Source organism: Crocodylus porosus, unplaced genomic scaffold, assembly GCF_001723895.1.
Source record: "Crocodylus porosus isolate Cpor-Errol unplaced genomic scaffold, CroPor_comp1, whole genome shotgun sequence".
Classification (NCBI taxonomy): domain Eukaryota; kingdom Metazoa; phylum Chordata; order Crocodylia; family Crocodylidae; genus Crocodylus; species Crocodylus porosus.
The window spans coordinates 105,963,194-105,979,268 of record NW_017728947.1 but is presented as its reverse complement, the minus strand read 5'-3'; the positions used below and the strand labels follow the sequence as shown (position 1 = coordinate 105,979,268).

General features: G+C 44.2%; 1 protein-coding gene across 1 annotated transcript in view; it reads right to left on the bottom strand.

The window, feature by feature from the left end:
* The window catches only part of KCNH5 (potassium voltage-gated channel subfamily H member 5), a 262,762-nt gene that overhangs the window by 202,899 nt on the left and 43,788 nt on the right, over window positions 1–16,075 (bottom strand). Inside the window, exon 4 of the mRNA XM_019550852.1 lies at window positions 13,003–13,131. Coding sequence (XP_019406397.1) covers window positions 13,003–13,131 — 129 coding nt within the window. The remainder of the gene's footprint in view (window positions 1–13,002; window positions 13,132–16,075) is intronic.

Genomic DNA, 16,075 nt, shown 5'->3' with positions numbered 1-16,075 from the left:
GAGGGTGCTACAGTGCAGGAGGGCCTGCCCTCGTGCCCCCCCAACTGCAGCACATGGAGCTGGGACAGAGCCCCGGGCTAACATGTTGACCTTGCGGCTCCCTGCCAGCTGGGGCTACGCCACCCCACCTCAGGGTACTGCGGTCCTGGGCATGCATGTAAACGCTGCGCCCAGGAACACTAAACTCCAGTGTGAACTGTGCCGGAGTTTATTGTGTTGCATTAATTGCACATGTAGATGCACCCCACTCTAAATCCTAGGAACTTTGAAAATATCGTACCAGATTTAAATCAGTAACTGAGCTGGTCTCTGACAATGGACTCAAGAGGAACCCTAGAATAAGGTATTTCAGAGGAAGATGCAAACCAGCCAGCATGGGTGTTTTTGGAATATCCTACCCATTAACGAAGTTCCCCCAACACATGCACATGCATCCTTCTATTAGTTTCTGGCTCACGCATAAAAACATGAGAATGTGAGCCCCTGTTTTTAAAATAGCTTATGTGGATGCTCTCTCGATGCATAGAAATGCTGCATCCCCAAATTCAGGAGATTACAGATACCTTTCCTTTTTCTACCAGTAAGCTCAGCTTGAGGCTTGGAAGATTACAGGAACTCAGAGGTAGCTGTGCATGTCTAACAGCCCTAAATGGTCATGACAAACTATTACAAGGAGCAAGGCCAAAATGCTGACAGGCACGAAAGAAAAGTGCAGAGGCTGAGTGACGGGAGCCTCTCTCTTTCTCACTGTCCCACCTCCAGTGCCTGCTACTGCATATTTTCCATGATGTTGCTTTTTTTTTCCTTCCTCCACTGTATTATTCATAAATTTATATTTAACAGCAAAGTACTCTCTGAGCCTCCTGTTCAATTTAGGATTGTCACTCGGATGGGTAGAAGGGCAAAGTTACATGCCCCAACCATCTGTCTATTGGTCAGAGCAACTGTAGCAAGGTACCTCAGACTGGTCATGCACATTGCTGTACCTGTGATATGTGCTGGGCCAAAGGGTTTTGTTGTTTTCCTAGAGGTAAAAATGCTGGAATAAATTATTATTTTTTAATAAAAGACTTTCCAGTATTTATTGAAAAGGTTTTCTGCTGTGACATAGGGGATGAAGCTGTTAACATTGCTCAGCCCCAGAGCTTGAGGGAGCGCAGGAAGGAAGAACTACTGTGTATGCTAGCCCACTGAAGCAGACACAGAGACTGAAAGCCTTCTGGCCTCAGGGAAAAAAACCTTTCACAGATGGGGTCCTGTGTGTTCACTCAACCGCTCCCTAAGTGAATGAGCTGCTTCAGATGTAACTTTCTGTGCAGTGGCTGAGCACGAAACAATATTTCTAGCTTTATTATTCATTACAATAAATACAAGATAACACAGTAAAGTATTGTTCTTTGCCAAGAACTAATATACTGTTAGAGAGATTTCTCCTACTAGGGCATTCTCCAATAGGCCTTACTCGATCAAAAGGCCCATCTAATTTTAACCAAGTCTTAATTAGCCCCAATGAAACATTATTAATTGTAGTGTGCGTCCTTCTATTGACTTTTAGTCTAACCGAATAATATACCATTCCTCTGCATCTTTCCTTTGAAATGGCCAAACCTATCTTCGTACTCTGAACTGAACAGCTCAGTCAGGAACAACTTGGTTAGCCTCCGCTTCAGTGCTAGCTCCTGCTCACTCCGTGCTCTGCAAAGTTTCATAATTAGTAGGATCAGAAGGGACCTGAGCAGATCATCAAGTCCGACCCCTGCCACGGCAGGAAAGAGTACTGGGGTCAAACGACCCCAGCAAGGTGATTGTCTAGCCTTGTTCTCCTAACTTCCTTCTTCGTAGGCTATCAAGACTTCTTGGCTGGCTCTTCCGAACCCCAGATTTGTTCCCAAGAATACAGACTGGAGGTCGACTCATTACACAAGTGCATTTGTTCATGTCTGATGTAAAGCTGTCCTGTTTTGATGTTGGCCAATAGGTCAGAATAACCGCCTTGAGCTGTCATGCAGCTTTAAAATGTTCTTGCAACACATGGCAACATGGGAGAGAGGCCAGCAGAAAAGCTATCCAAAAAGAAAGGGAAAAAAAGAAACAAGTGAGGCTCTTCCTAGGTGCACTTTCTCTGAACTGGACATTTTAATGGAACATGCCAGCTTCAGTTAATTGAGGGGCAGCTGGGGGCCTTGCTCAGTAAAATAATCTTTTGCTAATTATGATGGAGGATCAGATCATTTAAGTCAGCCCCACAGCTCCCCAGATCCCAAGGATGAGTTAAGTAATGCATGGAAACAAGGGCAGTCTGAAAACTCTACAAACAACACACGGTGCACAAATCACAGAGGGGCTATTCCTAGCTCTTGTACACAGACACTTGGCCCATACTTTTTTTCCCCTTGGGAATACCTACTCTACAAGGGCCGGGCAACATATGACCACTACATCAACTCTACCAAGCCAGAAAAACATTCTTCCTTAAGCAGAGGAATCAGGGTAATCAAGCCTGGTTTCCAGCACAAGCCTGTTAGAGGACACAGCCAATAGCTAGACAGCAATAACATAGTCCATCCCTCACCCTCCAAGATCATAGCTACCTTTTCCAGACTTGGATATTTAAATCTAAATAAAAATAGTCAGAATTTCAAAGGGTCAGCGATCTTAGCTCATAAACTTCTATGGGAGAGGAGGTGCTCAGTATTTCTGAGCATCTACAGGAAGGCATTTTAAAGCCTATGTATAGATCTAATTGCAGGTTATATACCACGCTTGCAAATCTAAGCTGTAATCTAGGTTTTATTTGTTAAAAGCCATGTACACACAAGGGTTGACATAAGAGTTTAAAAATCTGGCAAAATGATGGTGTTGTTATTAATATATCTGCTCTGCCAAAAATCCAGACACGAGTGGCTTTCCTGAATAAAACATTAGTGTAGCTCTCTGGGTTGCAATTAACCTCTTTGCCATGGCTTGCCTGATCTTAAAAGTAAAGGAAATAATAAATGCTGTAAATCAATGTGTCAGAGTGGTGTCCACGATCCTAATCTACGACAAACATGCTGAGGTTAACAACGACAGTACATGGAAAAGACAACGAGGGGGTAATTAAAGCAATTCTCCTGCCGATTCCTGTCCAGAGGAGCACACATGAGACCTTCAAACAGTGAAAAGGTCAGTCTTCATACTGGAGGGGAGCATAAAACGGTTAACATACAAGAATGCTTCGACTAATGTATATGCTACACCAACATCAGAGAACTATCCGTTTTTGGATCCAGGCAATTTAGACATATTTGAGATTTACTATCTTCTAACATCAGTATAATTAGTACATACAACTCTAAATCATCTATTGATATTCAGCCAATCAGATCACCACACTTAAGTGATGTTTCTTCTTTTTTATAGATAAAGCACGATGACTGAAACCGATCGGCAAATTTTCCCATTATTCTGTAACGTTAGCGGGGATAGACGTGAATGGGATTTTTAAAAAGACAAGGTAACGGGCCAGAGTGAGTAGTAACTTAAAACAACCGGCAGTCAGCAAGGTTATGTACGCACTCATTTGTGCAAAAGCACCACAGGCTGGGCCACTGATATTAGGTAACATTCGTCAACTTCCAAAGACAGTGTTTTCCATTGTTTTATGGCATGCTGTATGACTTGGATAAGTTTTAGGCCTGGCTTCTGTTTTTGGCAAATTTGTTTTTGCCTGCACAGTTGATTCCACCATATCAAACAGGCACACAACCATTTTACACTCACATTCAGCCACCAGCAAGCTAAAAATGGGTGAATAAACTCACCGTGCCTCTGTTTCTCCAACTTAAAAATGGGAATCATGATAATGACCTCCTTTGTAAGCACTCTATAATCTACTACAAGGGGGACTTTCTTAAGACATAGCTATTACCATGCTATATTGGATGTGCAATGGATTTGCTACTTTGACTCTAGTTTTATTGTGGAATTACAGGTCATTTTTTTCTTCAACAAGTTTCATGTTTCTAATACTATCTCTGAGTTTTTTAATGCAAATTTAATAATAAATGCAACAATATGACCCAAGTGAAAGTAAAAAAAAAAGAGCACTAGGTAACAGGATGCCCAAAATGAACCGGACCTGACAAAATCATAACATTTTAGACCTCATTATCATCAGTATCATTGGATTGATGGTTACATAAGATCTGGGTTTTGTGATCCATAATTACATTCGATACGGGCAGAGAAGCCAGTTTCAACCAATAACAGATATATGCAGTCCTTAGAAAAGGACTAAATTCTCAAAGCGGAGGAGAATTATGAGCAACATTTTCCAAGAGGTCAATTTAAACAGGAAAATTTAAATGGTAAATTGAAAATTCTTGGAAAAAAAATTGTGCGTCCAAGGAGGCACAGTTCAGTGCTCAAGGAAAAGATGGACAACTTTGGCTAAAAAGCCAATCCTGGTCCAGTGGAAAAATGAAGGTGGCAATCTGAACTTTATAAAGCAAAAAGGAGGGAGGGGAAGGAAACAAGAATCAATATAAATTAGAAATTGCAACATATAGAAGATTGGCATGGGAAAGCTAAAGACATCAAGGAAAAATTCCTGGGTGGCAAACTAGTATACTTAAAGCAAAGAGTTTTTAAGACTATATTAGGACCTTCCAAAATACTGGATAAGCAGCAATTTTGTACCATCATTCAGGTTCTCAATTAAATTATTCTTCACGGCTCCAGGTAATTACAGCCCAACCATCTTGACAACAAACCCAAACAAAATAAGACAATTCATATGAGATTCAATAAGCAACAGAAATATAACGTATGTTTAATCAACATGGATTCATGGGATGAATCTGATGAATTTACAAGTTTCTTTGGAAAAGGTAATAGCATGCAATACGTATGGACTTCTGTAAAGTATTTAACTTAACACATAGCTTGACTTCCTGATTACAATAGTAGCTCCATATAATAACAGTAAAGCACAGGCTAAATGGGTTAAGAACTGAGGGTGCAGCTTCACCGCCAGGCTTTCCCTGATTACAGAAAGGCACTCCGGGGCATTTTGTAGGGCTGTGCAAAACTTCAGGTGCCGATTCAATCCGGAGGAAATTCGGCCCAATTTGCCAGCCAAATCCGAATTGAATCAGGAGACCAATAAAAAGGTCCGAATCGATTTGAAGCTCTCTGAATTGATTCAGAAAAGACTCTGAGAGATTTGGGCAGTCCCCGCTCGCCACCACAGGGAGCTTGATCAAGACTCCGTGCAAGACTCCGGGGTGGTGGGTGGGGGCTGAAGTACGTGGGAGGGGAACATGGGGGCCCCCCCCCACACCAGACCCCATTCCCTGTCTGCTCCTGCAGCCCTCCTGACTGCCCCCCAGCCCCCACTCACTCTCTCAGCACCCCCATGGCCACCCTACCCACCCCAGCTCCCAGCTCTTTAAAAAAAACAAACAAAAAAACCCACCACTCACTGTCCTGCCAGGTGGGGGGGGGGCAATCTGCTTTGCCCCCCACTACCCTGCACTCCACAAGGAGCTCTGCCATGAGCCCCTATTCCCTGCCCACTCTCCCAGCATCCCCCACCCCATGGCTGACCCATGCAGCCCCAGCTCCCAGTTCTTTAAAAAAAAGAACCCAAAAAACAAAACCCCCTGCACTTGCTGGTTGCTGCAGCAGCTATCAGGGCTTCTGGGGACTCATAGCAGAGCCCCCCACACAGCATGGGGCAGTGGGGGGCAGCAGGGATTGCCCCCTCCCCCCTTCCTGGCAGCAGCTGGTGAGTGCCAGGCTTTTTTTTTTTTTTTTAAAAGAGCCGGGAGGCCAAACTGGCTTGATTCAGAAATTTGACTGATTTGGAAGCGGCCAAATCTCCAAATCAGATTCAGCCCAATCACTTCAGGACAGTGATTCAAATCACCGAATCAAATGAGTGCCTGCCGAATCAGCCGAATCCAAAGTGAATACTAGCCACTTGGCACAGGCCTAGCATCTTGGCGTGCCTCTCCATAAGCAGGGAAGTTTGGGTTCCCTGGTCACCCAGGCACAACCCACACAACTGCAGAAGCAAATCTGGGTAAGTTGGGAAAGCCCCATTTTCCCTGCTCACCTAGACCGACTCCCTTGTCCTTGGGATCCCCAGGGACAGATCTGAGGAAGCAGAAGAAACCTGGGTTTTCCCTGCTCATTCAAAAACCTCCAGAAATCTCACTGTTCCCTGTCCTGCACCATCGAGGGCCAGACAAGGGGCAACACATTTTTCCCAATGAAGCAAATCAGCTGTGCTGCAACACATCTCAGCACACATGATCTGCTTCATTCAGCAATGTCTTTTTCCAGCCTGAAAGATCACAATGAAATCCTAATGAACGGGGAATCAAAAGTGAATCTGCAGGAATTGATATTATCCAACATTTTCCTAGATGATTTGCAAGTAAATATTATATCACTATCAATGAAATGTATAGACATCACCAAGGTTAACAAAATAGTAAACAACTGTAAGGATGGGGAACTCATATATAGCATTATGAACTTACTTTTCTAGAAGATATACTTTAACCAAACAAATTAATGAGCTGAAATCTGATCCGTGTCATGGGGGAGATTAGGCTTCATAATCTAATAGTCTCTTCTGCCCTTATATTCTATAAGTCTCTGAAAATTTTATCATTATTGAATGCATGTAGAAAGTGTATCCGTTTACACAAACAGTGTTACTGTTTAACAGATCAGCTTTGAATTGGATTGTGCCTGTGGGAGTTAGATTTTCTTACAACGGGATTATTCTTTCATTAATCACTTATTTCTGGAGATTTATCAACTGTTAATGTGGTTTGGGATTGGCTGCGGAGCACACATTCTCTACTCAGGAATGCTCCTTTTTCCATCGGGGTGGGGAGTGTAGGGAGTGTACTATATTTAGGATTTGTGAAAGGAGCTAGACAGACCACTTTAGAAACTGAAGTCCTCTGTTCGTCAGCATAAGGGGCACAGGCAGCAACAACACACCTGTGTGCAGGTGGCTGCAGGAGTCACTTCTTGGAGTCAGGCTACAGCAAGAGTCTCCCTGCCGTTCAGTCCTTGCAATGTCCAGTCAGTTTGGATAATATGGACACCTGCCCACTAAGGACTGGCTGGGGCCACCAACAACAAGGAAATATTTTCAGCTACCACAAAATTGGGCCACAATGGAACTGATGACTGGAGAATTCCCCCATGTACATTGTTTTTTCCCCAGATCATCCATACTCTCCTACCATCTACATACAAACCCCATGAAGTCCAAGCTTACATACGCTTAGAACCTGTGTTTGATTGCCTGAATAATGGTTAATGCCTATGGTTCACTTCAGTGTGGCCCAGGGTTTGAATTACAGGGGAACTCAAGGGGGGGGTGCTGAACCCCCCCATAAGAGACGAGAGTCCCCGCCCCCCGAAAGTGAGCTAACTTTCTATTATGCTCCCGGACCATCCCGCACTTTCACTGGGGCTCGAGCATTCTGACCCTTGAATACTTCCCACTCAGCCTCCACACCCTGGAAGCCACTTCCCGGGTCTCACGCACGGGGCTTGAGTTTAGCTCTTGCATTCCACGTGGCCCACTCCATTTTCAGCACAGCTTAGGCACCTAGTGCAGTCTGCCTACCCTAGAGTGCTACTAGCCAACCAGAAGAGTGCACCACTGTCCTGTTTGACCTCCGGTGTGATGCCAAAGGGAGTGTTAGTTTGGAGATGCATCTAAAATCTGCACTAGTAAAAAATATCACAGAGGGGCTAATGGAAATGGAGAGGAGGCAGACCAGTGTCCAGTGCAGGCAGCATACTAAAAACCTAAGGGCCAGCCCCTGCACATGTGGAAACATCCCACCTATCTTCTTCCTCTGTGAGAGGTTTGACCTACCCTTTCCACCGCATATAATCTGGCATGCCAGGCTTTGAGCATGGACGGCGTGAGTCTTAGACCGGATTCAGAGGAAGCAGCGATGGCCTGAAAGCAACTCTAATAGAAGAGAGATGGAGTTGGAAAACCAGACCCAAGAACCAACCACAGTGCTGGAAGTAGCTCTGATCAAGTGACAGAGCTGATGGGCACTCCAGAGTTGCAGTCTGAGGCTTTGTCTGGAGACGGGCCTGCAGATAAGCCTGAAAAGAAAGCAGTCTTGACAGCAAGGCCCAGAATATGGGGCAACCCCCATCACTGGATTGCAGTCGCACCGTCTCTTCCTTGTTCCCCAGTCTACTGATGCACTTTGCATCAGACAGTCACTGAAGGAGAACCAGAAACAGCCCTGGCAGTAGGACCTGGAAGCCAGGACACTCCACTCCCATGGGTCTGCACTCCTCACCAGTCACACCCCATCTTGCCTGATGTCCACCTGACCCCAAGACACAGGCATTCTTGGCTGCACAGCATCCCAACTTCGACAGGGTGGTTGAAAGATAACCCCACACAGCCCAACCCATGCCCTTGTACTTAGGAAAATCTCTTGGGAGGGGAGTGATGTAAGATAGGATCCTCTCAGCTGAGAAGGGTCTTCCGTTTCCTAGGAGAGTGCTCAAATAGGTGCTTGCAGAAAAGGTGAGCAGCGACGCACCATTTTACAAGCATGAGCATGGTGCACTGTGTTTATACTGAAGTCAATGCCGTTGTCAGTTAGGACATATCGGCTCAGCTCAACACCTCCCTTCAGAGAGATCTGGATCCTGAGATGATAGAAGCACCTGCCTTGTGGTCCCGAGTCAAGGGCCTAAGCTCCAGTGAGGACAGGGAGTTGAGATACACCCTGTGCCTAGGCATTCCCTCCTGGCTCACTATAGGGGCCTCCCTGCTGAGCCATTATGCTGTCCTTGGGAAAACCTCAGGTTTCCCATTCAGTGTAAAGAAAAACCCAGGTACCCACCCCTGCTGGTCTGACTAACCCTCCCGATACAAGATGCCCATATTTTGGGTACTCTGACACTCAGACAGAGGTCCCTACAGAGGCCAGCTTGGATCTAACACTGTCACTTCCCTTCCCTACTTCATACCCGCAACCCTTCTACATATGATCCAAGATAGATTCCAGGAGGGAAGAAAATCTTTAAACATGCAGCTACTGAAACAGTCTTAATAACTTTTAACTTATTTAAACAAAAAAAAACAAAAAAAACCCCCAAAAAACAAAAAAATAAATAAATAAATCAGGATTACAGTCTTAGCAAGGATTAGTAAGCATGAGTGTTTATTTCTGCATATACTACACTCTTTATAAAATTCTTGCGAGTCTGCCAGTATGCCAGGGTTTTCTAGCATTACAGCATTGTCCAGTCTTGATTATAGAAACCTCAGTGGCTACAGATGAAAAAGATGGTTACACACATCACTATTTAGTGCCGTGGTCGCATTAATCTATAAAAGGTGTGTATCTACCCTGTCTTCTGCCCATTTTTCAGGCCACTGTCCAGGTGCGTGGTAGGAAGAAAGCCCTTACTTTCCAGTCCAGCATCCAGAATTATCCTCCACGTATGCTTGACATTTCTTCACACAGAAGAAACTCAAGCTGACTGGCAAGATACTGAAGCAAGCAAGCACCTCACGGCTGCCTCTGGAGCTCGCCAGTTCTCCCCAAAAAAACAATATGCAATCACTAACCTAAAAATCCACACCTCCTGTATCGTGCCAGAGGTTGCTCCAAAAATGAGCTCCCCAAGACCTACTGCATGAAATGCCCTCTGACATCTCAAGTACCTTCTGTTCATATTCTGAGTTAAAAACTGGGCACTCCAACTAGGAATGACACATCCAGTTATTCTGGTTCCCTAGTTTGGCACTAGCTGGAGTGGACTAAAGCAAAGAACTTGCAGAATAGAACAAAGTGCTTCAGCTAAGCATGACAGAATAGAAACACTTCTGTCCAGGATTCTGGGAAGTAGAAACAAGTTCTTCTACTATTCACTACCAATCAAATCTGAGAGGAGGTCAAGTTCGCAAGGAATCAAGGACCCTCAGGTGACACCAGCAAATTTAGGGAATGCAACCCACTACAAATGCAGGTATGAGTGCAACCACGCAGGGTGGAGGTCTGCAGGCAAGCTTGGCAAACAGCACAAGGACTAAGAATCAAACGTGCTCTGCAAAAGGCATACAGCCACTGCAATTATTTGAAAAATCTTTCCCTTTTACGTGGTATGAATATGATATACTGAAGCTCTAGGACACGGCACTATGCCTGCCAACACCACCAAATATGTTGGTACCAAGAGGTTACTGCATAATGGCACCAATAAATCATTATGCTGATTTTTTCCTCTTAAAATGTCCAATTTCCAGCAACAATAAAAAAATAACTCAGTCACTGTAGTTAATCTGTGCATGTTTTTCTTATATGTTTTGCAGTCCCGGCTCAATCAAAAGAAACAAAAAAACTCTTTAAAAAATAAAAAACTCTTAATTTTTTTTTTTTGCAAAAATCTTGTTGTTCTAATAAAGGCATCATCTCTACTACGAGTCCTGATAGCCTTTTAAAAAAATAGCCCTTTCAACTACAAAGTTCAGCTTGCTAAAGCGACATTATACTTTTCACAAAAGCTTCTAGATATCTCACTAAATTGCAACTCAGCTATCGATCCAGCTCATAATTAAAAAATAAAGTGGGCTAAGGGCCTCTAAGCACATTGCAAAAGTACCTGCAAGACAAATGAGTTATGCACATCTTGTCTCACTGTGCTTGACAATGCAGTGCTGTCATTCTAATGCTCTGGGATTATGTTCAAATGATAAGAAATATTTTTTATATATATATATATATATATATATATATATATATAAAAAGGAGCAACTCCGAATTACTGCCTGCATAAAGAAGAGGAAACTCATGCCATTGATATGGAGTTACTGGATCTGTGGAGATCTACAAGGTCAGTAGCTTAATGAAAGCATCCTGACAGAACACTGTTAGACATCACCTGTATTGCTGTTTAGCTCAAAGAAACAAAGCATGAAGCCCCTTCCACTGAAAATGGCCTTTACACGGACAGGTGTTTTCTAACACTTCAAGCTGCTGCACTTTGTGATGCCTACATGCCAACACCGGCACTTCCAAGTAATGACACCCTCGCATTTAGGCGAGCAGCTATATCTACACCGTGCACTTGCACAGCTGTTAATGTTTTTTCCCCTCCAGCGTACACTTGCTCCGATGGATTCGCCCCCATTCCTATCCCCACACTGGAGAGAAATGATATGGTTCAGTCACCTCCGTTAACCCACATTCATAAATTGTGAGGGGCTGGAAGGGACCCTGCAGATCATCGGGTCCAGCACCCCAAACACATACCACCCTTTCCCCTTTTAGGACTCCAAGGAAGACACTGCGCAAGGAGCTACATGTGGAGAGGAGCTGGGTCTGGGACTCATGAATGCCCCAAGGCAGGGCAGGTAAAGTGGAAAGAGCATCCCACTGCCAGCCCCACAGAGGTTTCCTTGGAAAGTTAATACATCCTAGGCAGGTACTATCCATCCTTGGTAGGACTGAGACTCGCCAGCATACAGGCCACCACAGCCAGGACAGCTCTACTGGAACAACAGGACAGGGAGTGGGACATCCCCAAGACACTGACACAGCCAAAGGCATGGGGCTTTGAGGGCAGATTGTCTGAGAAGCCAGCCTCACTCTCTCAGGGAAGCTACCAGGGAAGAAATCTGCAGAAGTTTCTTTGCTTAGTCCCTTTGGTTACTGATCCCCCTTTCCTTACTGATCCCCCTTTCCTCTGCCAGCTCCTCCTCCAAGTTTTGCCCAGGGCAGAGTAAAACTCAAGTCCATATCATCAGCTCTGTACAGTTAGTTGTACCCTTTCAATTAACTGAAATGTATTTTTAAAAAGTCTCAGGAGACAGTCCAGGCCGACACACTGGCTGGGCCCACAACTTCCAGTGAAACAAAGAAACAGGAGTAAGGTACTAAAGTGCTGTAGCGATGGTGGCTGAAAAGAAATCATCCCCATTTCTGTATCTTCTTCAGGCTTCTATAACTTTACAAAAGAACTAATATCTTTGGGCAGAAATCCCTTACATTTGGTGTTAACCAAAGATGCTCTCTGCATGGTAAGGAACAGTTTGAACCCTGCTTGTTTGCTGTTAGACCAGACCAAGAGGAAAATAACTGAGGGTTCACAGTGTTCAGTGGGGAACACAGCCTTTGTTAAGTTTGCAGTAAATGAGCCGGGGACTCAGTTAGCAAAAGCAAAGTTTCTAGAGCCACTAGGATGTATATTCAGCAACATATTTCCTTTATACATTTAAGTGCACTCTAACAGCAATTATCAAATGTGCGCATAAACTTGGCACAGAGCAGCCATAAGGCACAAATATGCCTTAAAATCCAGATAGAGGGTACAAGCTAGTTGCGTACACTCCTTCATAGCAGGTGGCTTTGCGTAAGGCTTGAGGCCCTGGCTCTGAGTGTCTCTCTGAATTGCTCCTCTAAATGAACACCATCTGTAGCATCTGCTAACCAATAAAGCACAAAAATCAGAGCTGTCCTGCCATCATCAGTGGCAAACAAGAAACAAGCAGAATGGGCCATTTTATTGTAATTTTACCTCCAATGGAAAAAAAAATAATTCCACATCTCAGCAAAAAGGAGGGTAAAAAAAGCACTGCTTAATAGAAAATGCCAATCGCCTTGGAGAAAGATACTTAATTTTCAATCTCCTGAAAAAAATACAGCAATAATTTTAAATGATTCTAATATCTGGCAAAAACCAGTTAGAGTGAAACAAGTGGGGAAATGATACAGAAAAGGGTTGTCTAGTGCTGGTTGCAGTACACTGTTAGCTAATGTTTCACACACAGCAGTTTCTCTCTCTCGCTATTACTTTTATGCCAGAATCCAGCAGAGCAACGCAACTTTTGCATCTTGGTAAGCGTGTCCCAAATCCAAGAAAAGCTTCACAATCACGGCTTGCTTCTGCCTTCTGATTCAACTTGGCTAGCTGTATTTTAATATCAGTGATGTAGTTTAAACTTACCTTTAGTTGAATCATCTTCAATAGGTTGCTTGAACAAAGTGATGTCTTTAAAAGTGCACAGGAATAAAACAACTTTTTCGTGTTCATTTCTTATGGGCGCAATCTGCATATAGAACCAAACTGGGGTTCCTGGAGTAGGGAAAAAAAAGAACATGTCATGTAGTACAAAACCAGCTTTTCACAACGTATACACAGAGCACTGCATGGTTTAAAGACTGATTCTTAAAAAAGACATATATATATATAACACTGTTCAGGTGTCTGTATATATGCCAGTTCATCAATCTCATCTTTGAATCCATGATGTGTTAATTTAGTCACATAATCATGAAAATGAGTTTACTGGCTTGGTAGTATTTCCTCATAACCTACACAGAAACACAATCTCCTCCCTGGAATGAAGAGCTTTCCTCCTCCTTTCTTATTCCCCGTTTTGCCTCACCATATTTTACCCTCCTTGGGTAAAAGTGTGGTTCTTGTCCTCAGGGTAGGCAAAACTTTCCTTTATTTTTTTTCTTTTTAAATATTGGAAATGGGAAATGTTGGAACCTTCTTTACCCATTACAGACAAATTAAAACACAACCCCCACCCCCGCATTCCCATCCTCCCTCCCTTCCCCACCTCCTCTCCCCAGATTTCCCCTCTGAGGGTCATCTTTTTTATATCAAAGCTACTGAATTCTCTCTAAATTAGGAGGACAGTCAAATGTGACAAGTCCCATATTTTGACACATGGCAAAGAGGATCCCGCCCAGGCCTGGAAACAGAACCCAAGCGATCTGCCTCTGTCATCTGGTTAATCACTAGATCCCAATCCAAAGAAAAAAATGGGACTCAGATTGCCAGCCACCCCAGGCTTCTCACCATGGTGCATTTTCCTCCCAGCATTTTAATTCAAGGCAAAATAGTTTTACCATCCTACTGCTTTGGTCAAACAACCAATTAAAAACATATCTACAGCGCTGAGATGGTTTAAAATAGCAGCTGCCCAAGTCCATGGCAGGAATACAGCATGCTTTACTGGTACATACTCAGTATTTACAGACGGCTATTGTGTGAGCAGAAAAGAATGACACTGGCAAACGCCCTACTCTGCACAGGATGAAATTCAACCCTGTGCAGACAGGCAGCACAAGACTTGTGCCCCACTCGGGTTTTATAATCCATGCTTGTCAGCAGCACACTGGGATGTATTTTGAGATCCCAAATCAATAGGAATAAACAGTTGACTTCAAAAGGCTCAAGTCACTTATGAATGTGCAGTCTCATGAGGTTCGACAAAGACAAGTGCAAAGTCCTGCACTCAGGACGGAACCATCCCATGCACCGGTACAGGCTGGGCAGCAGCTCTGCAGAAAAGGACCTGGGGGTTACAGTGGACTATGACCTGAATATGAGCCAGCGGTATGCCCTTCTTGCCAAGAAGGCTAACAACACACTGGGCTGCATTGGTAGATATGTTGCCAGTAGGTCAAGGGAAGTGATTCAGCACTGATGAGGTCACATCTGGAGTCCTGTGTTCAGTTTAGGGCCCCCCGCTACAGAAAGGTTGTGGACAAATTGGAGAGAGTCCAACGGAGGGCAACAAAAATGGTTTGGAGACTGAGGCACATGACTTATGAAGACAGGCTGAGGGAACTGGACTTATCTAGTCCAGAGAAGAGAAGACAGAAGGGATTTAATAGCAGCCTTCAACTACATGAAGGGGAGATTCAAAAGAGGATGGAGCTAAACTGTTCTCAGTGGTGGCAGATGACAGAACAAAGAGCAATTGCCTGAAGTTGCAATGGTCTGTCTCAAGTTGCAGCCAGGGAAGTTTAGGTTAGATAGTAGGAAGAATTTTCTTACTAGGAGGGCAGTAAAACACTGGAGCAGGTGACCCAGAGAGGTGGTGGAATCTCCATCCTTGGAGGTTTTTATGGCCTGCCTAGACAAATCTTTGGCTGGGATGATCTAGTTAGGGGTGGTCTTGCTTTGAGCAGGGTTGGACTAGATGCAACCTCCTGAGGTCCCTTCCAGCCCTCCCTTTCTGATTCTATGTCAATAAAACTTACACTAGAAAAATCTGATACACTGACAGCCATGTGCCTGCTCAACAAGCATTTCACGCATCTTACCGCCACCCACAAACATGTCCAAACAGCATGCCTGCACATTAAATGCCATTTGTTCTTCATCGGGGCAGTATGGGCACAGCAGGTGAAACACTTAGCCTGCCCACTGGTATCCCACAAGGCACCAATGACCCTTCAAAATCCCTCACAATGCTGTTGTTGGCAATCCCTCAATTCGAGGATGATTTCTACTATGGTTCACTAATAGGACTTCAGACAACTTAAAAAGAGTCCAATCCTTGAGCCACAGATCAGTCCACAGAAGTTGCAGGTCCTTCAACAGGGAAGAGAAGGCTGCAGGCTGGGATTTCTCTTCTTTTTCCTCATCCACTCTCTCTTCTCTGCTTCGAGGGCAAGATGCTTTCTTTCAAAACAGGATGCTGTTTGGTTGAGGTTGTGGCTCCATTAGAGTCAGCAAGCAGTCAGCTCCTCCCAACTCTTGATGTAAGCATCCATTTTCTCGAGATATGCCTTCAATGCGTCCTTGTAGCATTTCCTCTGCCCACCACAAGATCTCAGGCTATTACCAAACTGGGACCAGAGCACTTGTTTTGAGAGTTGAGAGTCAGACATCTGCACACAGTCCACTGCAGTTGGTGCTTGAGGATCACCAACTCAATGCTAGTAACATTGGCTTTAGCAAGGATGCTGGCAGCAAAGCACTTATGTGGCAATCTTCCCATTTGATGTGGAGGATTTTCCAGAAACATTACTGGTAATACCTCTCCAGACTCTGGAAATGAGAATGGTGGGTCACCCACATTTCACATCCATAGAGGAGAGTGGGGATGACGACTGCTTTGTAGACCTGGATGTTGGTGTCTTTCCAGAGATCACAATGAATAAAGACACACGGAAGCATCTCCTCATCAATGTTCACTCTTTGAGAGGTAGGGGAAGTGCTCAGCTACCTCCAGGGTTTTTCACTCAATGGTAATTTGTGTAGAGGGGTCATATTC